We start from the raw sequence: 27,454 nt of genomic DNA, 5'->3' as shown, positions 1-27,454 counted from the left end.
CTGCTCTGCCAATAAATAAGAGCAAAGCGTTTTCCCTTTGTGTATCTCCATCATGGATGCTTTTCAGGGGATTTTAAGATTCATCCTCAACCGGAAAACTGTTATTGGCTACAGCTTTTTGGCTCTGCTGACTGTGGGAGGTGAGCGTCTCTTTTCACTCGTGGCTTTTAAGTGTCCCTGCAGCACTGAGAATGTGGTGTACGGATTGGTTTTCCTTTTTGCTCCTGCCTGGGTGTTACTGATCCTGGGATTCTTTCTGAACAACAGGTCATGGAGACTCTTCACAGGCTGCTGTGTGAATCCCAGGAAAATCTTTCCCAGGGGCCATAGCTGCCGCTTCTTCTATGTCCTCGGTCAGATCACTCTGAGTTCATTGGTGGCTCCAGTAATGTGGCTTTCTGTGGCTTTGCTCAATGGGACGTTTTATGAATGTGCCATGAGTGGGACCAAAAATTCCAGACTCCTGGGGCTGATTTGCAAGGGCAAGCCCAAAGAGTGCTGGGACGAACTTCACAAGGTACCTTGCGGCAAAATCAGCATGACCCATACAGACAACGAAGAACTGAAACTGTCCCTGCAAGCCCAGTCTCAGGTAAGAGAGGACAAACATGACTTTTTTCTTTTTTTCCCCAGAGTGAGCTTGAAGTATTCTCTCTGTACTCTGTTGAGCCAGGGCTGAGTCTGAATCCTCCTGAAACATTTTGAAACTAAATGGAAATTGGAACACGGGGCAGCATTAAGACAATCTGAGGAAAAGCTTTTCAGTGGTTGCTTGGCTAGTCATATTGCTGATTGGATTGTTTTTTCCATTTCTGAAAAGAAATCTCCCCTGAGTTATACATATGTAAATACTTATGTATTTTAAGACAATCTCTCTGGGTTGATTTTGTGAATAATGCATGACACTAACTCACAATAGAGTGCTAATGGCAGAGTAATTAGAAGTTACTGCCTTCTATTAATTATTTTCAAACTGATTTCTCAGAAAAACACACGTATCTATTAAAATATAGCTGAACGAAATGAGATAATACTTTCCAAAGCCGCACATAATACAATTAGTGTAGAGATTCCCTTGCATGATTTCTGGCAACTGCTATCTCTATGTATAAATATTGTGAAGATGGAGGAGAATTTCCTGTATAAAGTGGGGGTTGGCAGTCTCTAAATAGCCTTCAGTGAAACGGGACCATATTCTCCAGGGAGGTTTCGTCCTGTGCTCTGTGCCCTACAGCTAAAAAAGTTCTTACATTATTTTAGAAGCTCAAGATTTGGGGCACTGTTTTATTTAACAGCAGGAAATTGTAGCTTTACCTAATTGACACAAGGAAGTAGCTTGTCATCCTTCCAGGTACGTGAGCACAAATCCAGATGTAAGCCTGGCCCTGGCCTCAGGAAAAGACTGAATTCCTACTTGTGAGGAGTAGGAATGACATTCCCCAAATCAAAACAAGCAATAAGAGTAGATAAATAGATCCACAGTTTGTCAGGAATGCTATTTGTTTAAGAATAAATGTGCTGAAAATAGTGTAATTTTACTTTTTTTCAGCATAGACTTGCCTTTTCAACAACACATCAAGGCAAAATCTTTTTCTAAAATCATACTTTCCAAAACTGGTTGGCGATATAGTCATACTCTCTTCATAAACTGCTAAGCCTAAAAATGCTCCCCAAACAAAATCTTTTGTTTCATGCATAAAGCGCATCTTAGATAAAAACATGCCAGGCTCCCTTCTTTGGTTGAAGGAAGGTATTAATTACAAATGTTATGATACAATGAGTGATGTATGATTTGTGTCCTCGGGCACCAGGCTCCATTCAGGTAGATCCAAACACTTGTCACTGTGTGAACTCTTCTTCCCTAAACAGAGACATAAGGAAATCATGCGCATCCTCCCATAGCTTAGCCTGGGCACGCTGACCTGTTTACTTTTCAGAGGAATGAGAGGGGCCTGGGACTGATTCCTAGAAGAGGCATAAGAGATGTGGACAAAGGGAGCTGTGTCACAGCAGGTGCTGACTACAGTGCTTCCCACAGGCAGGAGCGACAAAGAGTCCAGACCAACAGCTGGGTGTGTGGCTGGGGGTAAAAGGTGCCGCGTCCATGGGTGGAGCAGAGAAATGAATCCAGCTGGGTGGCTTGCTATTCCTCAGGAAGGTAGGGTAGAGCAGTGGCAAGAACTCCGTCTTGGAGTTCGCTCTCCTTGGGTTTGAATACTGATTCTACCACTTACCAGCTATGTGGCCCAGAGCTACTGGTTTGACCCCTCAGGGTCCCAGTTTCCTCATAGTTTCCTCACAGTTTCCTCATAGTTTCCTCCTGCCAGAAGGTATAGTAGATGATGGACGTAAATGGATATAAAGCTGCTGGCACGGAGTAAGTGTTCTAAACTGACGAGAAAAACGCCAGGGTTTCAGGGAGAAGACTCGTGCAGAACGGGACACTCTTGAGGGCTGGGGTGGGAGCATCCACCATGTCTAGGTAGACCCTGGGTACCATGAATTTGGGAAGAACAGAGGGCTCAGTGCTCAGTGCTCAGCGCTCAGGTGAGAGCGAGTCGAAGGTAAGGTCATGCAATGGGGGGAGGGGGAGTCTGAAGCTGATCAAACAGTTGACGACACAGCAGCATTGGTTCAGATACTGCGGTGGGATGGCCTACTGGCCTACAGGAGAACCTGTGTGGAAAAAGAAAGGTAGAGGTTAAAGAAAAGAGGAAGATCCGAGGGAGCTAAGCACAAGTGACTAAAGTAAATGTGAGGACTTTTCACACGATGGAAGCTGTGCTTCATTTGTTAAATCACATCAGAAAGATATCCTGTGTTCAGTAATGCTTTTACGTAGACATGGATACATTTGAAAAGTAGCAGCACATGACAATGGCTGATACTTACTGAGTCACGTGTATGTCTACATCATCTCATTTTAATGCCCCAAATTACCCTCTGAGGTAGGTAAGCCCCACTTTACAACTGAGAATCCTGAGGCATGGAGAATAGCCACAGAAAGGAGAAAGTTGAGATTTAAACCCAACTAGTGGCAACCCAGAATTAACATTCATGTGGGGTCTGGGACCCTGTACAATGACCTCCATAGTCTGGAGTTGGAGTTTGGGAAACACTTGTTTAAAGCATTGGAGCATATTTGTGGTTCTGTTACGGTCTGAATGGGTTCATTTGCAGATTGTTTCTGTGTTCAGATAGGCCCATCTGCTGAGAAATACTAAGGGCCATCTAACTAAAATGTCAAGAGAAACTTTGAAAGAGCTTTGTTAGCTGTCCACATATGAAATTAATTCCAATTGTGAAAAATATAATTAGAACACCAAAAAGTTTAGAAGATAAGTTGAGCTGCTTAGACTTCTGCTTTTAAAGTTCAGAAAAAACCCCCAGCAGAACCATTTCGTATTCAAAGGGGAATTTGTTTTTTCCAATTACCCAAATTCAGAACCAGCAAATCCTGAAGGTTTGCAATGACTCTATTTTTTTTTTTCTTGGCTTTTATGCAGGCTTCCAATTCTTATAGCTTCAGTTTCCTTATTGTGTTACGTTTGTCTCACTTTATCCTGGATAATGAGTGATGATACTTCTGTCAGGGAGGGTCTGCTGTTCTCTGCAAACAATGTAACATGGGAAAAATCAGTCACAGGTCATGAATATGCACGTACCAACGCCTGAAAGCACTCCGCTAAGGAACTGGTCATTTGCTCAAATGAGCGCATTTACTCATGCACAGAATTCTTCCCTCTAATAGCTAGTACTATTTGAGGGCTTGGTTTTCCCAGTTCTTGGATAATCTATATTTTTGCTCATTTCCATTTGCCTACCTTCTGGGTCTTTCTTTGCAAACCAGCAATGGTGGGTAGGATGGAGAATAGAGGTTAGGTAAACCCTAACTTTATTTGACTGTAAAAAAAACCTGTCGTTAGTAATTAAGAGGAAGGATTTCAACCGAGGTCTGATATTAAATTAGCCATACACTTCCCAATAACACTACCCCGGCTCCCGGAGAAGTGGCTTTGCTTTGGAGGTCCTCAATATTTCTTTCTTTCTAAGATTCTAGGCTGGTTCCTGGTTTGTTCAGCAGCTTTCTTCTCTCTGCTCACTGCTTGTTATGCTCGCTGCCGATCAAAAGTTAGCTACCTTCAGCTGAGTTTTTGGAAGACGTATGCACAAACGGAGAAGGAGTACTTGGAAAATACACTCCTGGACTATGCCAAAAAGCTGAGTGAGAGGAACCTGAAATGCTTCTTCGAAAACAAGAGGCCAGAGGTCTTCTCCATGCCTACCTTTGCGGCCTGGGAGTCTGCTTCAGAGCTGCATTCTTTCCACCCAAACCAGCAACATTACAGCGCCCTCCACAGGGTGGTGGAAGATGGTCTGGAACTTCGCCCTGAGGATGATGAGACTACAATGGTGCTTGTGGATGCTTCTCAAAATGTGCAGCTCACCGACCATCACTGACTCGTGGTGTCTAGACATCTTCCTACTGCGTCAACAGCTACCCGAGCATCTCTGCGTTTTCTCACATTTAGTGTTTCTTTATAAGACAATAACGCAAAGGCAAGCAGCTTTGCAGCTCCCAGCTGCAGACAGTGTCATGTGCTCAAACTGATGCTGAGTGACCGGCCAAGGATGGTGACAGAGGTGCTGTCGCATTTGTCGGGGGTTGGGCTCAGGGGCTTCAAGTTCTAAGATTTTATGATTGACAGTGAGACTCATGCAAGAAGGTCTGCCACTCTGTGTAAATACGGTCATGGCATCCGGGGGTAGCAGTGGTGACTTGGGAGTGAATGTGGTACTCTTAACAGACTTCTGTACAGTGGGATCTGCAGTGTAGTTGGTAGAAATCCTCACTCAGTAAATCTATCCTACTGCCTTTCAAGGATGTGTGAAATTCTATCGTTTGAAATTCATTTCCTTGGAATCTGAAGACACCGGTTCTCAGAATAACACATTAAAAGAATATGATGCATAAAATTCAGAGCTTTTCACATGTTTCCACTATGCACTGAAAGTAGATCCCTACGGTCAGGGCTGTATTATGACTTTTGTGGGCTCTAGGTACTTTTGCCTTCATGAAACCATTTCTACATTAAAAAATACACATACACACAAGCACAAATATACATATATATATTTATGACTATTGATATAGACATATATTAATATTACATGCTAAAACTTTTTTTCAACCTTGAAGTTCATTTATTTCCTGTGACTTTATAAGAAACTAAAAACACTTTTGTGGGCACTTACAGAATGCAAATTTTGCATTCTATTATGTAATATATCCACATTAGTTTAACTCTACAGATATATTAATTCCCTCTAAATCTCTGAGTGGGATTGATATTTAAGGGAGAGGCACCATGTTCTATGCCGTGGCTCACATCTTATACCACAGAGAGTCCTTGCCTCCTAGTTGGAGAATCCTGGGGATGAACTCCTTATTACTATGGAACATTATCCCAAATTGGGGAAAGGATCCTATAGGTATAAGACCTGAAGCAACATATCCTTGGGAACTTGGAGGTGCAGAGTCAGGTTTTGTGTGTGTGTGTGTGTAGGTGGGAGAGTGGGAGGTGGGGGCTGTGATGTTGCAATATTTGAAATATTGTTTGGGTTTTAAACATGGTATGTGATAAATGTTTAACAACTGGCTCTCAAAAAAAAAAACAACAACCCTGATTTGAAGTGTTTGCCAATTTCTATGATGTAATTTCAAGTTACCAAGGTGATGTCACTGAAAGCAGAGTTAGGAAGAGATGCTAACTATGGGCTCTATGAGCCAGAACTTTCTAAGAAGTTTTTTATAGCTAGTATTTTTTTTTTTTTTGCATTTACTTTGATTCTAGCCAGATCATCTCCCGTGCAACTTTGGTGCATCTGAGTTTCACTGTAATAAAACCTAACCATGGGAAATTAAACTTGGCTCAGTGGCTCCAATTGAGAGATGGAGTCTCTTTCTCTTCTTGATTCTGACCTTAATGAACCAATAGAATGTAGCAGAAGTGAATCTAGATTGCAGAATTGTTGCAGCTTATGCCTTGGTCTCTGGCAATGCTCAGCCTGGTAAAAGCCAGCCACCATGTAAGAAGTCCAATTACCCTGAGAGCGCCAAGCTCTGAAGAAAGCCAAGCTAGCCAAACGGAGAGCGAGAGAGAGAGAGAGAGAGATTAAAAAGAGTTAGTTGGCTAACTCCAACTCTTTGAGTCATTCTATTGATAGGTTAGGTAAAGTACCAGGCATCTGAGTGAAGAAGTCATTTTGGACATTCCAGCCTCAGCAGACAAGACATGGAGAAGAACCAGGGGACCCAACCGACAGCCAGTAAAAAGGTCCCAGGTCTATGGTCTGAGTGAAGTCATTCCAGCCATCAGACTTTCGAGCCACACCATCTGAAGCTGCAGACATTACAAAGGGGTCCCCACTATGTCCTGTCCAAATCCCTGATCCAGAAAATCATGAGCTTAAAAAAATATTTGTTGTTTTAAGCCATCAGATTTGGGGGCACTATGAAGTAAGATAGCCTGAACACTAATATGTGAAAATCAGAATGTATTAAAAGAGAGAAATTAGAGGCAAATTGAATTTATACATAGATTTATACCAAAATTCTCCCTATGCATAGGTGTTTCCTTAATAATTTTTTCCTCTTGATTTCAGGAAGCAGTATATCCTCTATGGAATGATTTGATAGATGCTGAATAGGGACCTCTCCAAACTAGCTCCACCAAAGCCTGAAATTCATTTTTAATGATTTTGGTTTGAAAGGAACACACTGATGTGAGTTAATTCAGTTTAAAATAAATAACTGAGAGGAGAAACATACTATTATCATTAATACCTAGAAGAAAATGGCAGTAGAAGGCACAGGATAGGTTGGCCTTGAGTAAAAGCTAGAAACAGATTGGTCTTCTAGGCTTGCTCCTCAAAGTGTTGCCTTCAAACCACAGCGTCAGTAAACGAGGGAGCTGTTGGAAATGCAGAACCAGACCCCATCCTAGACCTGTTGAATCAAGCCTGCTGTTAAACGAGATCTTAGGTGATTCCTACGCAACTTAAATTTTAGAAGTGCAGGAGTGGTGGTTCTCAAACTTCAACGCATGCCAAAATCATCTGGAGGGCTTGTTAACATGTAGATTGCTGAGCCCAAGTGTCTGATTTGGTAGGTCTGGGCGGAGAATTTGCATTTCTAACAAGTTATCAGGTGCTGCTGCTGCTGGTCTAGGGATCACATCTTGAGAACAGCTGCTCTAAAGCAGGGGTCCCCAACTGCCGGTCCGTTCCTTGTCAGGGACAAGGCCGCATAGCAGGAGGTGAGCAGCGGGCAAGCGAGCGAAGCTTCACCTGCCGCTCCCCATCGCTCCCCATCGCCCCCCATCACTCACATCTCCGCCTGAACCATCCCTCCCAAACCCCGGTCTGTGGAAAAATTGTCTTCCACAAAACCGGTCCCTGGTGCCGAAAAGGTTGGGGACCACTGCTCTAAAGCACAAAGCAGGCCACACCAAGGAAGGAAGCCTAGAAGAACTTCAGAATCTTGGGCCCCACCCCAGACCTACTGAATTAGACTTTATGCTGTTATCAACCTGAGAACATGGGGTAACTTTCCATGTATTTTCTCTTTATTCAAGGTGACCTTTTATCCCTTAATGATATTTTAAAGTTTTCCTCACATAAGTTTTGCAAGCACTGTGCATTTGTAGGTAACTTCTTTGCTGCTAGTCTAATGGTTTCTTTTTCCTGTGATATTTTCTAAGTGATGGTTATTCGAGTACATGAAAAAGCTATTACTTTATGCATATTAGTTTTATACCACTATACCTTACTGATTTTTAAATTATCTTCGTAGAGCTTTTCAGAATTAGAAAATAAATATTTTGCAACCCCTAATGACATAATGGATCTGGACAACAAATAATGAATTCTGAACTACCAGGTGAAGGCGGGATGGGTGAGGAACATGCAACTTGAAGCCACTCCTCTGTCTTAGCATCCCTAAAAATGGGACAACCACACATTATGTGACTCCTTATGTTATGCAGTGCAAGAGTAAGTACACAGTACAACTTGTGAAATATTGTTTCCTAAAATAACTAAATCTGACTCTAATCAAGATCTTACTCTTAGTTTATAGGAAATGTAGGCAAGAGAAAACAAGTTAATTAACACCATGAGGAAGCAACCAAGTAAATATAGAATATAGGACATGCTATCGGATGTATGACCCAGCTTTCCGTAGACCAATGGCATTAAAAAAGGAGAATAAAAGACTTAAGAGATGTAATGACCAGAAACAACATGTGGGCCTCATTTGTATCCTGTTTCAAACAACCACTGACACAGGATATCTTTGAGATATTTAGGGAAATATGAATGGGTATTAAATGGGTATTAGATAATTTCAAGGAATTGTTCATTTTGATGTGTATGATAATAGCACATTGGTTTATGCTTTACCAGTTTGAGAGGCACATTGAAATATTTATATGTGAATTACTAGAATGTCTAGAGTTTTCTTTAAAATATTTCAGCACAAAAAAAGGGGGAGCTGATAGTTGAAACAAGAAGGGCAAAATACTGATACTTATTGAAGCTGGATAGTAGGTACTTGGGACTTATTACATATTCTCTTTATATTTGTGTAGGTTTGAAATTTTTCATAATAGTTGTATAATGAAATAAACAATGTGCTCACCTCAGTTCTTTTTGCTGAAGTTCTGTCAATCAACTCCTGCTTGCCTGGAGTTTACCCTCCAGTATTATTCTCAGAAAAAGTTCTCAGGAATTCTATTCCCTGAATTTTTACATATTCAAGTTATTGACCTATTCTATACTTGAAGGACAGTTTAGCTGGTTCACACTTTCTCTACTTGAGTATATTTTAAGTGTTACTCCACTGTCTTTTGTCATTGAATTCTGTTAAGGAAACATCTGATGCCATCTTAATTTATTACTCACAGGATGTTTTTAACCTATATTCTCACAAAATTCTTTCTTTATCTTTAAAGTCCAAAAACAGTACCAAATATGCTTTCAGGTAGGTCTTTTGGATCAATTTTCCCTGCTACAAGTTATACTCTTTCATTATGGAGAAATATTTTCTCTTGTTTCAAGAAAATGTAGTTGGCGAGTTTCCCATTATTCTCCTTGTTGCTCTATATGATTTTTAAGAAACCTTATGGTTTTAGATTCAGAACTAAGCCACTGCTGTGTTCCTATTGGAATCTCATTAATTTAATAATAATTTTAAAAAGCTAAGTTATCTTGTGGTCTTGATTCTTGTTTAACCCATTCCTACCCTCTCCTTCTCCTTTGCCCATTCATGCAACCAGCATAAAGTCAATACTTGCAGCCCCTCACCTATGAGATGAATAGCAAGGAGCAGTGGATCCGCACATGTACCTTTTATATGGCAGCTGCAAGGATGAAGACTTTTCTCGTTTGTGTGGTTGCTGCCTTGATTGTTGTCCTGTATTCAAACAATCCCATCATTGCCCAAAGTTCCCAGGGGAACCTAGATTGCCCTGAGGAGATGACACAAGGCAGGATCTGGCTCCAGTTCTAATCATTTATAGCAGTGGTTTCTGACTAAACCTAAATGAAGCCCCAAATGTGTACTGGGACATAATGAGACTTAAGGAGAGGTAGAAGGGCAAGCTGAGCTACTGAGGCTGGACTTGAGCATGGAGCGTAACTCCAGAAGGAGGCCTGGCGTTGCTTGTAGGCAAGGGAAGTGTCAGTGGCTTTGTACTTATACCTATTGGAGTAGGGTTTTGGTCAAGAGCATTAGGTTAGTTTAATCCCTTTTGGAGATTGGAAGATTCTTTTTTTTTTTAACTTAAAAAAAATTATATTTATTTATTTATTTTTGGCTGCATTGGGTCTTCATTGCTGCATGCGGGCTGTATCTAGTTGCAGTGAGCAGGGGGCTACCCTTCATTGTGGTGCGTGGGCTTCTCATTGTGGTGGCTTCTCTTGTTGTGAGTCTAGGCACGCGGGCTTCAGTAGTTGTGGCTCACGGGCTCAGTAGTTGTGGCTCGCGGGGTCTAGAGCACAGGCTCAGTAGTTGTGGCTCATGGGCTTAGTTGCTCCATGACATGTGGGATCTTCCTGGACCAGGGCTCAAACCCGTGTGCCCTGCAATGGCCGGTGGATTCTTAACCACTGCGCCACCAGGGAGCTCAGAAGATTCTTATTACAAACATAAAATGTCATATTTGAGTCTGGAAGAAAACTGCTTTTAGGTTGCTTCAAATAATATTTTCAAAGTTCAGTAGTTTGTTAAAATTGAGTTATGCAGAAAGAATACTTGCCCAGCTGTAAGAGAGATCATATTCTAAATTTTGCTATTCCACCGAAGAGGAAAGGCAGAATTAAAATTTATTAACAAACTATTATGTGCTGGATACTTTACATAAGATTTATATTTAAAATTTCACAAGCATACTGGGAAGGATTATTGTTTCCATTTTTTATGAATAACGCTAAATTTCAAAAAGGTTAAGTTTAAGCCGCAGGTAAGAGATAGAGCTTAAATTTGGACCTGAATTAGTCTGATTCCTAACCTCCATCACACAAATGCTGCCTCATGTTGGTTTATTCTCAAGTGTTTATTTAATCTTTTGAAGCAAGTTTTTTCACTTGTAATATTAGAGTGTTGGATTAATACATCAGAATTTCTTTCAATTCTGTCGTCCTAAATCTTAAGGCCAGTAGCACATGAATTCCCAGTCAGTTGGCTTCTTGATATACTCCTGGGAATTGATGCCTATCTCCAAGTTTCTTGGCCTCTGTCTGGGTCCCTGGCCCCTTTCCCTTTCAGCACAGCTTTTCCACCTTGGGTTTCTAGATATTTGAGACAGTTATGCTCTAACTATGCTTCTAGTTCTCTATACTGATAAGGTCAACTTCCCATTTTATTTCCTTAGGTAAAAATGACAATTGAGGGCTTCCCTGGTGGCGCAGTGGTTGAGAGTCCGCCTGCCAATGCAGGGGACACAGGTTCTTGCCCTGGTCCGGGAAGATCCCACATGCCGCGGAGCGGCTGGGCCCGTGAGCCATGGCCGCTGAGCCTGCGCGTCCGGAGCCTGCGCTCCGCAACGGGAGAGGCCACAACAGTGAGAGGCCCACATACCGAAAAAAAAAAAAAAAAAAAAAAGACAATTGATAAAGAAGGAATTTTCAGCAAGGGAAAGTTCATAAAAGATTTAGAATAGTCCCCAAACTTTAACTTTTATACCTTTTAGAGCACAACTTTCTGTCTGTCTGTGTGAACAGCTCTCTCTTCACAGTTTCAAATTTCCTGACCCTACAGCTACACCAATGCCAGAGAAAAATCTTTAAACGTTTTAAATTGTAATGAAAACTGAGATTAAATTGGGAAAAATGAATTAATCAATTCACCTAATCACAGTCTCTAGATCATTTCAAGGAATAGGATAAAGTAAGAAAAGTTATCAGCTCAGGTGAATATTGAATAACTTTGCTTTAGAAAATACCTCAGAATATATGCATCCTTTGGCAGAATACATAACCTATAAAATGATTACTAGTTGCATTGTAACAACGTTTTATGCCTACATTTTAACATAAAAGGATGTGCTTCTGCAATAATAATAATTGTTGATGATATCAACAGGTCAAGGTGATTCTCCCAGGAGTTCTGTTGGCATTTGTGCCATGAGAGGAAACACGAGGGATAGTGCTTTTAAAACGCTTGCTCCCTTAAGCAACCGGCTATGAGTGAGTGTCACTGACCCTATATAGGAAGTAAAGCGGTTAAAGAAATATGCAGACAAACATAGAGTTACAGACTAGTGTTTGATCAATATCCATCTTCTTTGGAGTGAAGGACCTGGGAGACAAAACTTCTCTCCCTACCTCCTCTGCGAGAGATAAGCTAGTTATCTCTAGTTATCTCTAGGTGGGCTTTGTTTTCATCGAGACTATCCTTGATTACATCTCTCTAATGTTTTCCACTTTTTTTCCAATGACATTTTATTTTATTTGAAACACTTGAAGGAGACAAAATGAGTGGTAACTCTGGAAGAATTTGGACTGAGGGGCGGGAGGGTAGCAGTCATCACATGCCGCCTTGCCTCTGCAGAGATCACCCTAGAGCACCAAGGAACGCAGTTTGAAAACCCCTGCTCTAGGGCATTGGAGGCCCATTAAGATCACCTGGGGATCATTAAAAAAGTTCTGATGCCTGAGTCTTTCTCCCAGAGAGTGTGATTTAATTGGTCAAAGTTAGGGCCTGGGCATCAGGATTTTGGGGGGAAAGTTCCAGGAGATTCTATGGGGGAGTCAGGATTCATAACCATTACCCTGGAGCCTCACTGAGAGGTCAGGGCAAGTCTGGACAAAATCTTACTTCTGACACAAACTAAGAGTCACACCAAGCAGGGCTGACCAAGGGTGTGGCTGGCCTTCCATGTGTCTCTGAGTGTGGCTGGCCTTCCCCATGTGTTCCTGAACCTTTAGGCTCAGATAAAGGTTGCTTGAGCCTTGGGGGTTTTGTTTCCCAGGGTATTTCCTCAACTGTTTTCATCTCTCGGTAAGGAGTTTCATTGTAAATAGTTACATTAATGAAACGTTCCCCATGCGATTGCTATTTTCAATCCACACACTTAGATTTGTTTCATAAGTCAGTCTCTCATGAGTTTCTTCCAAATAAGTTAAGCAATAGGAATAAAAACAAGAATCTCCAATGGAAACTTAGGACAGCCTAGATTTTCATGGACTGAGGTATCTGGAAGATTGAAAACTTCCTTCTGGAACATCTTTGGTAATAGTGTTAAGGAGACAAGATGCCTAGAGAAAGCCAGTTTGCTTGTAAGACTGGGTCATGAACAGGAGTGGAAGATGGACGTTCATGAGTAAGGGGAGATAACTTGCAGAATTTACTGAGAATTGAGCCTTAAGAGATACTTTTCTGTGACTAAAAGAAAAATAATGCTACACAAACGTAGTAACAATAAAAGTTTAAGCGTAATTTTCCTGCAGATGCCTTGCCTTCATATCGGGAATCTGCCTTAAGTAATTGATGCAGTCTTCTGGGTTAGACCTAATCAGTCTGCAGAACCCACAGATCTTGTGGTTATGCACACAAGCTTGTCCACAAATGAAAACTTTCTACGTTTTTCTTCTTTCTCCCCTCCCAGAAGTACAAAGGGGAACAGAGCAAGTGCGTGGGTGTTTATATAAGGCAGTTCTTGCTTACTCAGAGGGGAAAATTAAGCCTAAATGGTTATGTTTGTTTAAACAAGTTTCTGATTTTTAATAATTCCTCCGCCATATTTCTGGACCAAATGGTAAGAATTTTCAAAATATTTTGTGCGTTCCTTTTGCTGTTAATATTCACCATTTTTAAATACTGAGAATTTTATGACTATAAAGGGTTTTTCTATCCTTATAATTTTTTCCACTCCCGTCTTCCTTGCTCAAAAAGGTTACTAAGAAGGAAAATGGCCTGACATTCAGCTAACTGTGAGGCCATCCTTCTCTGGAATGCTGTCTGGGGCCGTGCTGTGACTTCTATGGAATTCAATCCCTGTTTACCAAGGGCTCCCACTTATTTTAATATCATATGTTGGAAAAAGTAAAGTAATTCAATAGACCTCTACCACTAAATTGTGAGTTAGCCTTTGAAAAATAGTAAGTAGTAGCAAAGAAAGATGTTCTGTTTAGGCTTAATCTGATTAGCTTCCATTGCTTGGTGGAGGGAAGAAAGGAAGCAGCAATCCTAGGAAGGGGGTTGGGAATTAGGCACACACTGTGCCTTAACCCTGGGACCCACCTCTGCCTGCACTGTGCTAAGAACTGCCCTCTGACCTGGTCTCCAGTCCACCCTGTTGGTTGTGAATCTGACCCTCCAGGGCTGCCCAGACCCTTCTGATGAGTGACCGAGTCTGTCACTTGGCTTCTTCCCACCCTTCAGCTCCCTGCATGAGTCACAGGTAAGGAATGCCTGGCTCCCCAATGCAACATAGACTCTGAGGACCTCAGTTTCCCACTCCAATCTTTTGGGTGGGGTTAGAGGCCCATACCATCATGGCTAAATGCTCAATATTCTATTTACAAATGATTCTAGTATAAAATAGTGGCAAGATACCTAAATATTTTAGGATTGGGGAATCTTTGTGACAGAGTCACAATGCTTGGCTGTGTGATGGAGGTGACATTAGTGGTAGCCACGCTGCCCCTTCTCCCCCTTCCCACACTGCACTGTTGGGATTCCTGGCAGGTTATCTTTGAGTTGCCTGACGTGGATAGATTTGAGCTGAGTGGAAGTTGGCCTCCAGTAGTATGTGTGTGGGGAGCACATGTTCCAGAAGAAGGAAGGCTGGGCCAGGGCATGCTATCATCTGGTGGTGCTGACCACTGGGCAGAGGCAATGACACGCTCCCAGCCCTGATGCGGTAAAAGCAAGACACATCACGGCAAAATACAGTCCTCCGCATCAGTGAGAGATTTCAACAAAGGGCAAGCATTGCCTAGCATAAAAATGTTCCAAGTCTCCCTCTATTTCATGCCATTCAGGCTGCATTTCTTCGTCTATCCCTTTAAGAAAGTTGTGTGTAAAAGGAAGGGGTATGTGTCTGTCTATGTGTGTCTGCGTGTTGGGTGGGAGGGTGGTGTGGGAATGGAGGCAACTTTAAAATTAAGATTTAAATTTTCATCCTGGTAAAGGAAAAAAAAAAAAAAACGTTCAAAGCACTGAAAACAGCCTCTCCATTTTGTGCACAGAGTTATGATGTCAACATAATCCTGCGTGTTGTGCCTGGTACTGGGTGCATTCCATTTAGGCTTATACTCAGAATTGTGAAATATGGTAATTTTCAGGGAAAGTACTTCTTTTAAAAATGTACATTGTTTAGAAAATGAAAGGAGCCAAATATGGGGGGGGGCGGGGGGAAGAAGAGAAAGTAAAATACAGAAACATAAGGAACAAAACTGTTTGTTTTGTTTTTAAGAGAAAAACAATATCCTAAGATATGCTGATGTCTCTGACTTGAATGGCCTGGTTCAAGTTCACTTCACCTGGGCAGTTTTTCTATTCACATAAAAAAATCAGGTCATCTCTGGTAACATTCTCTGAAAAAACACAGACTGCCAAGAGAAAGGACTGCAAGAGATTTAGAAAAAGAGAAACAAAAGCAAAAGCCCCATAGGATTAGAGGACCAGAACTTTTATGATTGATTCCTTTATAAGAAATTCAAAAGAAAAACCTAATACTATCTACTGTAGTACAAAATCATTTTTCTTAGGAGAACTTGGTTGTCTCCCTTCCACCAAAGCATCCCTCTGAGTTTACTGTTCTAAGAAATGTCTGCCCCACTCTTGCTAATGGTCTAAAATATTTACTTTCAACTAACAATGTAGTTTCACTTGGACTGCCTCATGGGGGAAGTATTTTTTTTTTTTTTTGGCGAAAGGTTTGCTTACTTGATTATTATCTCCAAAATGCATAACAATGACAATTCCCTACTTCAATACCTTATAGTTAGCATGCTAAATGGAGCCTGCTACACTATTCTCTACAGGACTTCTAGCTTCTGGAACAAAGGAAAACAAACAACAGCATCAAGATGAACAGTAAGATGAATAAAGTGAGCAGAGCATTCACAGGTGAAGTAAGACTCATAAATTACTGCTACTAATTTCCTAGACAGGAAGAACAAGGTCTTTGCCAGTTACTTTTCCCCATTTGGGGAAAACTCAGGATGTTTTTCATAACCAAATGCCCTTCCTGAGGGGTTCCCTACGATGGCCATACTTTGTGTCTCATTACCCTATTGTTTTGGCCACAGATGATGGACAAGGATGGGCATTTGAGAACCCGGACTGTCAGTCCATAGTTTGGCTGGCGGCCTGAAAGTGGCTTAGCATGAAAACTCTACCCAGCAGAGGGCTAGTGATTGGCTGCACAGGCTAGAGACTCTTTTTGGGACTTTGAATGTGAGACACACAGAGAGAGTCACAGTTTGGATGATTGGGCAGAAGACAAAAAATGCCTGGGGAAAAGAGAGTAAGCAGAAACCAAGAGGCAGCAGAATCACGGAGATGGAGAGAAGATATAGAAGAATAGAATGATATTAATATGTAGCTGCAAGAGCGTAATAACCAGAGAGTAGTTGAGTCACCAAAATGGCGGAAGACTGAAGTAGGGAACCATGAATGCCTGCTACTGAGACGACAAGACAGATTGAATTTCTGTTCTTCCATGAGGCTTAGCTGTCGTGTCCCAGAATATCCTCACAATAAACCCCTATGACCTGACAACCCAAATGCCAGCAACATAAAGAAGCCCACCTAACACAACTTGGCTCCATGATGAGTTTTAGGATACATTTCAAATATTTTCCACAATAAATGGGAATGATTTATTTAAATGATCATTTTTGTCTCTAGCATCTCCTGATAATAAAACTGACCATAAGTATGTTTGGAAAGCATGAGATATACTTTTGTGTAACTAAAGAGATGTTTTCTAGATCTTAGACCAGAGAAAGGTACAATTGTATTTTCTATTTGCGCTTATAATAAACTGGAAGAGATATGAGCCCATTAAGTAAGTTAAGTGATATAAAATATCTAGTGATTTGATTACCTCTTTAATGTTTGCATTTTGTAATTACAATTGACATCAATGTAGCAAGAATGAATCTTGCCCCGAAACTTTCTACACTCATATAAATCATGGAAAAAATAAACGTTTCTATAAAATTATCAAGATGAGTTTACTGTCTATTATTTAATGACAGTCAGTTATTTTCCTGTCCAGGATCCTATTGTAATTCAAATCTTGTTATTGCTGTTTTGTTATTGTGAGCAACCAGACATTTCTGGAGCATTGAATTTTCACCGTAGTAAATATTGCTTGAAATAAGGGGGCTTTTGCCAGTAGTGAGAGTTAGGGTAAGGGGGAAGGGATAGGAAAGAGTCTTTAATTTGGAGATGAATGTTGCCCACTGCCCTCTTCTGGACAGAATAGGAGGAGCAACAGTGTGTAGATGCGTGAAAAAAAAAATCTTCAAATATTTTGTAAATTCACTTCTATATTTAATGAATGTCTACAATGTACTGGTTTGCCATGGCATGGTGGTCCAAACCCCAAGAATGTCTGAAATTTCCCTTCCTTTGGAAAAGCTTACAGACGTGATGGGGAAATGAAATTTCCCAGAAATGAACTATAACTTCACTGGATAATCTAAGAAAGTATCGAGTCAAATTGTATGTCTATTAACATAACTCGGGAAAACTTCATATTATTTTTGTTCTTTGTAAAACATTTTTGCTCTAGTTGGATGGAGAATAGGAATATATACAAAAGAAGCTGGCCAGCAGCAAGTTCTTAGAAGATCAACAGGCACAAAATACAGTAAAACTGTGTGTCACATACTGATTAAAACATTAAACTAAAGGGCAGATTTATACAGCTCTATGTTCATAATAAAGATGCTCTCAGTAAAGTTGATCATGAGTTCCCTTACCTTTCCAAGGTTTCAATTTATACTATTCAAAGTAAAAGATCTCATTTTTGCTTTCCAGAATTTCTAACAAGCACAATATATGGAGTTCCAATTTTTCAACCTAAGGATCAGAATTTCAAGTTTTATAAGTCTGTTTCTATTTTTTATATATTTTATATCATATTTTTCTCTATTTAAAAATTTCATCTTACTGTGACACCACCAATGATGTGATGTTTTTACTGAAAAATCATACATTCCCCCTATACCCCTCAGAACAACCATCATAATGACATTGACCTGACAGTAAAAAGCCTTCCCAGCTTTGATGAACAGAGTTTGCACCAGACCAAGTATTTGTAAACACTATCTGTAACTAGAAGGCCCGGATGCCCTAAGGGGGGCTTTGGAAGCTACAATCAACACACTCATCTATTTATGATCTAGTTCTGTGTCCAGAGTTTAGCTAGGGAAAGCAATACCTGAAAATCAGAAGAACTAAGGCTGGAAGAGGTCTCACCTGACAGATACGGAAAACGAGGTCTGGACAGGCTAAGTGACTTGCTCAGGGTCACACAGTGGGAATGTGGCGGAGCAGGATACGTACTCTTTTTTTTTTTTTTTTTTTTTTTGTCGTACGCTGGCCTCTCACTGTTGTGGCCTCTCCCGTTGCGGAGCACAGGCTCCGGACGCGCAGGCTCAGCGGCCATGGCTCACGGGCCCAGCCGCTCCGCGGCACGCGGGATCTTCCCGGACCGGGGCACGAACCCGTGTCTCCTGCATCGGCAGGCGGACTCTCAACCACTGTGCCACCAGGGAAGCCCTGTACTCATATTTAATCTCCATTACATTGGACTTGGTTAGACTACCGCTCTGAATCTGAGGAGGATCAGAGCTCTTCATGTTTAACTCGTAACGGCAACATCATAATATTTCTTGTCAAACCTATCCTTTACGATGATCTTGATTTAAATGATCAAGTTTATCTCTGATTAGCTTCTCCTAATAATAAAACTTTTATCATAAATGTGTTTGGAAACCATGAAATATATTTTTGTGTATCTAAGGAGCTTTCTTTTAGACCTTAGACAGGAGAGAAGTATAACTTTACTTTCGGCTTGCTCTTATAATAGACACAGGAATTTATGCCTGTTAAGTTAAACCCTCTAATATTTCATTACTACAACTAAAATCAACTATGGTAACTCTACTGCAAATTCCACATTTTCATTTTTCTCAGAATGATGATCATAATAGGAGAAAAATCTTCAAAGCTATATTTTATATATTTTTTTATTGAAGTATAGTTGATTTCCAATGTTGTGTTTGTTAGTTTAAAGTGTACAGCAAAGTGATTCAGTTGTACATATATATATTCTATTCAAAGTATTTTAAAGAAACAATTAATTTTTGGAAAAAGCACTAGAATAAAGTCAGAAGAATTAAATTCTAAGCTGGCTTTTTTTTCTCTGAAAACTATAAATTTTTAAAATTGAAGTATAGTTGACTTACAATACTGTATTTGTTTTAGGTGTATAGCACAGTGATTTGATATTTTTATAGATTATACACCACACAAAGTTATTAAAAATATTGTCTATATTCCTTGTGCTGTACATTATATCCCTGTTACTTGTTTATTTTATAACTGGTAGTTAATCCCCTTCAACTATTTCACCCCTCCTCCCATCCCTGCTCTGGCAACCACTAGTTTGTTCTCTGTATCTGTGAGTCTGTTTCTGTTTTGTTATGTCTGTTCATTTGTTTTGCTTTTTAGATTCCACATATAAGTAAAGTCATATAGTATTTGTCTTTCTCTGTCTGACTTATCTCACTTAGCATAATACCCTCTAGGTCCATCCATGTTATTGCAAATGGCAAGATTTTGTTCTTTTTTAAATGGCTGAGTAGTATTCCATTATATATATATATATATATATATATATATATAATGGAATATATTTATATATATTCCATTATATATGTATATGTATTCCACATCTTCTTTATCCATTTGTCTATTAAGGGGCACTTAGATTGCTTCCATACCTTGACTATTGTAAACAATGCTGCAATGAACATAGGGGTGCATATATCTTTTCTTTAATTAGTGTTTTTGTTTTCTTCAAGTAAATACCCAGGAGTGGAATTGCTGGATCCTATGATAGTTCTACTTTTAATTTTTTTTTAGGAATCTCCATACTGTTTTCCATAGTAGCTGTACCAATTTACATTCCCACAAAAAGTTAAACTGGCTTTTCTTACTATGTTCGTGGTGACATCACGTAAGTCTTAATTACAGCATCAGTAAAATGAGGCTAATGACAGCTGTAAAATGAGGCTAATGGCAGATGCCCTATTTACTTCACAAGGTTCTTGTAATGGAAAAACAGATAATAGGTGGGAATTATTTTTTTAAAATATCAGGACTTCTCTGGTGGCGCAGTGGTTAAGAATCTGCCTGCCAGTGCAGGGACACGGGTTCGAGCCCTGGTCCAGGAAGATCCCACATGCCGCGGAGCAACTAAGCCTGTGAGCCACAACTACTGAGCCCGCGTGCCACAGCTACTGAAGCCCGCTTGCCTAGAGCCTGTGCTCCGCAACAAGAGAAGCCACTGCAATGAGAAGCCCGTGCACTGCAACGAAGAGTAGACCCCAGTCGCCACAACTAGAGAAAGCCTGTGCACAGCTACAAAGACCCAATGCAGTCAAAAATTAAAAATATAAATAAATAATATTTATAAAAAAATAAAATATCATGTGCTGCTGTATATCATGTTACAATGCTGCTGACAATTTTCATAAATAATGCCTTATTTAAATTTTGTAGTTGTATTTTGAGTCAATAACCACAAAAAGTACACTAGTATATGATAAAATCACATTTAAAGTGGATATATTTTAATGTTGCAGGAAGTTGACATTAGAAGTAACCTATCTCCTTTTTATTTAAAATGTAAGGCTGACTACCCTCCTACCCTGTTGGTAGGAATGTAAACTGGTGCAGCCACTATGGAGAATAGTATGGAGGTTCCTTAACAAACTAAAATTTGAGCTACCATATGATCCTGCAATCCCACTCCTGGGCATACATCTGGAGAAAAACATGGTCCGAAAAGATACATGCACCCCACTGTTTACTGCAACAAGACAATAGCCAAGACATGGAAGCAACCTAAATGTCTATAGACAGAGGAATGGATAAAGAAGATGTGGTATATATATACAATGGAATATTACTCAGCCATTAAAAAGAATGAAATAATGCCATTTGCAGCAACATGGATGAACCTAGAGATTAGCATACTGAGTGAAATAAGTCAGACAGAGAAAGAGAAGTATCGTATGATATGGCTTATATGCGGAATCTAAAAAAAGGAAGTGTTTTAATGGCCTGGAATGTGGTATATTTTGGTGAATGTTGCGTGTAATTTTGAGAAAAATGTATATTCTGTTATTGAATAAAATTTTCTGTACATGTCAAAAATGATTTGGTCTCCGGCATGAGATTTCTTTTCACATCGCTAGATGGCGCAATTTAAGGTTAAAGCCTGTCATAAGAATTTGTCAGAAGCCTAGTGATAGAGTGACAATCTGCCCTGTAGAAAAGGCAAAATGAGGAAAACAAGAGACAGGAGAATGTTATTAGTACCCTAAGTCACATAGTTGTCTCCTCTCAGAGACAAAGGAGTGTCGAGTAGGGCATAAAGTCAGGAGACCTGTTCCTATGTGCAGCCTTTCACTAATCAGCTCTGTAAGAATCACTTAACTCATATGGGTATAGATTTCTTCATCTAGTCAATTCCCTTCAAATGCATCCTCTTTCTCTCTTTCCTTCTCTGGAGCCAGGAAACAATCATGAGTTCTGTGGAAGCCACGGTATGTAGGTATACAGTAGGTACTTGGGAAGGATGATGATGGTTTTCTGTACAAGTGCATGGTCTGAGAGGGCAGCCAAACAAAAGGCACACCATTAGGTTCTGTTCCTGATTCTTCTGTGCTCCACGGGCAGCGTGTGACTATGTGGACTTCCTCTAACCTTGCCCCACTTCTCTATAACACCAGCTATGGAACATTTTACACTTGCCTAATGAGATAACGCTGCTGAAGGCCAAACCTTTTAACAAAAGCTACTAATTATAAGCAAAGCATCAGAGGGTGAGTATAAAGTCTGACCCTTCATTTGTGTTAAAAAGCTCTTGAATTGGGTGACATCATTCCCACATGTAAAAGAACACTTTGCTGGTGAAGTGAAATTGATCAAGAGGGAGGAAATCAGGTCTTTGAAGGAAAATGCAAAGGCCAAGAGACAGCCCCTTTGCACAAGAGAAGTGTGAGGGTGACAGAATATTCTCTTCATTAATAAGAAGGAATTTTGTATAGGAGTGGAAGTGGATCTTTTCCCAGTTCATTGAGGACAGGAGGGGCAGACAAGAATTTACATGACATCAGAAAGGTCAGAAAGACATAAAGTTTAGAGAAGAGATATTTGGAAAGTGGATGTTGTATACATCCTTAGTTTTATAACAAACAGACCTGTTTCTTTTAAGTTTTTTTTTATTGTGGTAAAAACACTTTAGCGTGAGACCTACCCTTTAACACATTTTTTAAGTGTACATTTTTGTTAATGTACATAGGTACAATGTTGTACAGCAGACCTCTGGAGCTCATTCTTTGTTTTTTTTTTTTTGGCCACGAGGCATGTGTGATCTTAGTTCCCCAACCAGGGATTGAACCCGCCCCCTTACATTGGAAGGGCAGAGTCTTAACCACTGGACCGCCAGGGAAGTCCCCTAGAGCTCATTCATCTTGCTTGACTGAAACTTTGTGCCCTTTGATTAGTAACTCCCCATTTCTCCCTCCCCCCAGCTGCTAGCAACCATCATTCCACTCTTTGATTCAACAAATTTGCCTATTTTAGATACTTCATATAAGTGAAATCATGCCATATTTGTCATTCTGTAACTGGCTTCAACCATGTTGTTGCATATTGCAGAATTTCCTTCTTTTTAAAGACTGGATAGTATGCTATTGTTATGTATTGACCACATTTTCTTTATCCATTCATCTGTTGATCGAATTTTAGGTTGTTTCCACATCTTGAATAGTGCTGCAATGAATATAGGCGTGCTAATATCTTTCAATTCTTTTGGATAAATATCTCCAAAGTATGCAAGCAGCTCATGCAGCGCAATATCAAAAAAACAAACAACCCAATACAAAAGTGGACAGAAGACCTAAACAGACATTTCTCCAAAGAAGATATACAGATTGCCAACAAACACATCAAAGGATGCTCAACATCACTAATAATTAGCAAAATGAAATCAAAACTACAATGAGGTATCACCTCACACTGCTCAGAATGGCCATCATCCAAAAATCTACAAACAATAAATGCTGGAGAGGGTGTGGAGAAAAGGGAACACTCTTGCACTGTTGGTGGGAATGTAATTGATACAGCCACTATGGAGAGCAGTATGGAGGTTCCTTAAAAAACTAAAAATAGAACTACCATATGACCCAGCAATCCCACTACTGGGCATATACCCTGAGAAAACCATAATTCAAAAAGAGACATGTACCACAATGTTCATTGCAGCTATATTTACAATAGCCAGGTCATGGAAGCAACCTAAGTGTCCATCGACAGATGAATGGATAAAGAAGATGTGGAACATATATACCATGGAATATTACTCAGCCATAAAAAGAAACGAAATTGAGTTATTTGTAGTGAGGTGGATGGACCTAGAGTCTGTCATACAGAGTGAAGTAAGTCAGAAAAACATACCGTATGCTAACACATATATATGGAATCAAAAAAAAGTTGGTTATGAAGAAACTAGGGGCAGGACAGTAGTAAAGATGCAGACTAGAGAATGGACTTGAGGACACGGGGAGGAGGAAGGGAAAGCTGGGACGAAGTGAGAGAGTCACATGGACATATATACACTACCAAATGTAAAATAGATAGCTAGTGGGAAGCAGCCGCATAGCACAGGGAGATCAGCTCGGTGCTTTATGACCACCTAGAGGGGTGGGATAGGGAAGGTGGGAGGGAGACGCAACAGGGAGGGGATATGGGGATACATGTATATGTATAGCTGATTCACTTTGTTATACAGCAGAAACTAACACACCATTGTAAAGCAATTATACTCCAGTAAAGATGTTAAAAAAAAAAAAAGGCAAAAAAAAGAAAAAAAGTTGGGACAGAAGATTTTCAATAGGAGGAAATCAGAGGGCCTAGATTTTGTTACAGATAGAGGATATGGTGGACTTCAATGTTAGAAGACAAATAATCAATAGAAATCATGGAATAACAATTTCCAGATGAAATTAGTGCATGTACTCTTTAGAAACAAGTTCAATACCCACTGAGAAGTTGATGAGTCTGCTCAGAGAAGAAAGGGAATTTTATTTGTATTGCATACGTATTATAAAACCTGTAGCTTGTTTTTAGGAATGACAATATAATTGGCCTCACTTTGGGAGAAATTCCACAAATAAAGAAATACTAATCTAATAAAAAAAAAAATGGAGATGAGGGAGTAGGCCATTTGGGCATGGGAGAAAGAGCATTCCAGAAGGAGGGAACAGCAAGTCCCTCCTTAGGAGGAGAACCTGCCTTGTGGGTTTGAGGAACAGCAAGGAGTCTAGTGTGGCTGAAGCACAGAATAAGTGGCAGAGTAATAGGAGATAAGGTTAGAGAGGTCACAAGAGCTGCAGGTGATGGCCAGGGAGCCAGATTCTATAGAGTTTACGCTGTAAATACATGGGCCTCTAATCTGAGACGGGGAGGGGGCAGCTATGAGCAAAGGAGTAACATGACCTAATTTACATTGTAGCAGGATCAATCTGGCTGATGTGTTGAGTCAGTCAGGGAGATCAGTTAGGCTAGAAGAAGTGATACTGAAATTCACTACCCTTCAAAGGAACTCACAGAATTAGAATTTCATATGGCTGTATTTGTGACTGGTGATGAGTTCTTGAGACACCTGACTAAATAAAAATTAGCCACATGAACTGTGCTTGAGGAAATTAACCTTTAAATAGGGAATTCTCAATTCTGCACCTCTGAGAGAGGCGAGATTGCCTAGAAAACTCATAAGGACAGAAAAGCAAAAATAAACGTCAAAACACACTTTAAAGACTGCTAATATTAGGAAGCAGCAACTGTGACTTTGCGTTCTTTGCAGAAAAAAACTTAAATACAAATGAGTAAGATGAATCTCTCAGGGACATTTTTCTTTAGCAATGAAGATGAACAGAGAAGAGGGAGAACAGAACTGCTTCAGAGGAATATATATATGTGTATGTATATATATTACTAATTACTAATAACACTGATATCCTATTTGAGAATTTGCAGTGTGTTTTCACATACATTATTTCATGTTATTCGAATGATCTTGTAAGTTTACATAACCTGTAAATGGCTAAGGCTGGGCTTCTCATTTTTGGCTCCAGATCCCATGATGGTTATTCCCACCAAATCATTTACATCCCTGCAGAGCTTGAAACACACTTATCCGATAACATCTGTAACTACAAATTAAAAATGAGACACTGAAAGCAAGCCAATCTGCCTCATAAAAATTCTCCATTTTCAGGAAGTTAAGGACTTCCCTGTGTTTGCTGAAGTGTCTCTGTGTCAAAATGAAATTAGAGATCAACGAAAAATGCTTAATGATGCCCATGTAGGTGTGACAAAGATTTGGAGGTATGTTCTCTTCCTTACATTAGCATTGGAAGTCTCTTAGAAAGTTCTCCCTAGTAGTAAAAAACTAAAGAACAACTCTTGAGCATTCTGAAATATGAAGGCTTTTTACAGTGGATAAACAACAGGTTTGAAAAGGACGTTTTAACAAAAACTCTGTTAATAAAAGAGTAAAGCAAATAAAGGGGCACTCCATTTACCTAAACTTGTAACCAGTATTAACCTTCTCTTTCTAATATAAACCTTAAATTGGTTGCTTTGCTGCACCTATTTTGATAAGTTGTGTTTTTATTATCAGTTAGGAAATTAAAAAAAAATTTTACTTGATGTTTTTCTTTGATCCATGGATTAAAGGTGCATCAACTTCCTTGCCATACTCATTCTGTCTTCCTCACCTGTCACTGTGGTCAAAAGAACTTCATCTTTCCAGTTGTTCCAGCCAAAAATCACCCCTTACTTCTCCCTTTCGTACAACACATATCGAATCCTGACAGCTTCAAAGTATATCCAGAATTCGTTCAGTCCTATAGCTTTGGTGCAAGTCATCGCTATTTTTTGCCTAGGTTACTGCCATGGACTAATTGGTCTCCATGCTTTCAGACTTTGTCCCTCTAAAATTGTCACTCTTCCACCTAAACCCTCCAATGATCCCACATGATCTGGATTCCCACACCAGTTCACTGTGCACCAGCCACACTGGCTTCCAAAATATCAAGTGGGCTCTCACCGTAGGACCTCAGCACTGGCTGTTCCCTCTGCACAGAAGCTCCTTCTCCAATAACAAATCATTGATTTCTCTAAGCTGCGGATATCCAGAGTAAGAAGCACCTTGTATTTGCAAAGTTATTTCCTGTATTTTATTTGATTCTTACCATCATCAGAAGAGTTTCCACATTTTTCCTGAAAGTTTAAAAGAATGTCCCAAATCAACCCTTAATACTGAAGACATGGAATCAGTACCAAAGTGTACCTGAATATGTTTGCTTTAACGTATCCTTCTGCTATAAGTAGGCAACAATTCCCAACAAAAGATCAAGACGCCTTCTGGTCCATGGGACCATCATTTTAACAAGAGAAAACTTTAGAGCCTTTATCGTTAGGGAACTTCCTATTTAAAAACTGTTTCCCCCACTACACAAGTGAAACCAGCTTTAATACAAAAAACAAAACAAAGGAAAACACAAATGAATGTGAAAAATCTTTTAATGTTTGAATATTTTCTTACATTTTTTCTGCATTAAAAAAACAACATAAGCATCTTCCTTTATTATAAACATAAATGGTACTTCAGCATTCATTTCATAAAAGTACCATGTTTATCCATTTTCTTAGCTTGTTGCCACATATGGCAACAAGGTTATATACTTGTTGCCATTATATCTCTTTGTAACTGCTGCGATGAACTTGAAGATAACAGATGTATATATATATACGTTAAGTACTATTATTTCCTCAGTTTCACTCTCCCAAATCAAAAATTCTGAATATTTTTCGGAGTATTTATACTTACTTTCACATTACTTATCAAAACTGTTACCCAAATTTACACACCCTTCATCAGTTCATAAATTGCTATCACAGAAATATTTAGATCTGCATCCTGCCGCGTTCATTTTACAAATTCAAAAGTGAAGCCTGGAATCCGAATCTAGAACCCAGATCTCAGGCCTTCCAGTTGACTTCTCCCCCGGATTCACTCTGGCTATTCTGCAGTTGGGCCGATCCTTCTGGACTCGCCCGATGCACTAACAGAGCTTCTGCATCTCTGCCCACTGGATCTTTTGTTTGTTGTTGTTGTTGTTTTTTTTTTTGCGGTACGCGGGCCTCCCACTGCTGTGGTCTCTCCCGTTGCGGAGCACAGGCTCCGGACGCGCAGGCTCAGCGGCCATGGCCCACGGGCCCAGCCGCTCCGCGGCATGTGGGATCCTCCCGGACCGGGACACGAACCCGCGTGCCCTGCATCGGCAGGCAGACTCCCAACCACTGCGCCACCAGGGAAGCCCTGCCCACTGGATCTTACACTCTCGTGGGATGCCAAGAACTTGGAGGTTCCAGGAACGTAGAAATCACCTGTGACCCGCCACTAGCCATCACCAGGACATGCCTTTGCCCAGTCTGCGGCTGCCACAACGTCCCAACCCGGAAACCTGGTCCCGCCTCCGGTCCCGACTCCCCCAGAGTCCCGCCTCCAGCTACATAGTCACGCCCCCGCACGCCAGGCCGGCCTTAAGCCCAGACAAGTCGGGCAAG

General features: G+C 40.3%; 1 protein-coding gene and 1 long non-coding RNA gene across 2 annotated transcripts; one reads left to right on the top strand and one right to left on the bottom strand.

Annotated features, from left to right (window-relative positions):
• Window positions 1-52: 52 nt before the first annotated feature.
• On the top strand, window positions 53-4,461 carry CALHM5 (calcium homeostasis modulator family member 5; the record flags this gene model as incomplete). Its single annotated transcript, XM_082855627.1, has 2 exons — window positions 53-592; window positions 4,054-4,461. 2 exons carry the CDS (start codon window positions 53-55, stop codon window positions 4,459-4,461), a joined length of 948 nt encoding a protein of 315 aa, XP_082711753.1.
• On the bottom strand, window positions 3,573-27,309 carry LOC309972159. Its single transcript, XR_014326788.1, has 3 exons — window positions 27,225-27,309; window positions 26,077-26,104; window positions 3,573-3,610 (listed from the first exon to the last, which is right to left on the bottom strand). It is a non-coding gene; the product is annotated as an uncharacterized lncRNA (long non-coding RNA).
• Window positions 27,310-27,454: the final 145 nt, after the last annotated feature.

This window comes from Leucopleurus acutus (assembly GCF_964270905.1).
Source record: "Leucopleurus acutus genome assembly, chromosome: 15".
NCBI classification, from domain to species: Eukaryota; Metazoa; Chordata; class Mammalia; order Artiodactyla; family Delphinidae; genus Leucopleurus; species Leucopleurus acutus.
This window is presented reverse-complemented; position numbering and strand designations above follow the sequence as displayed.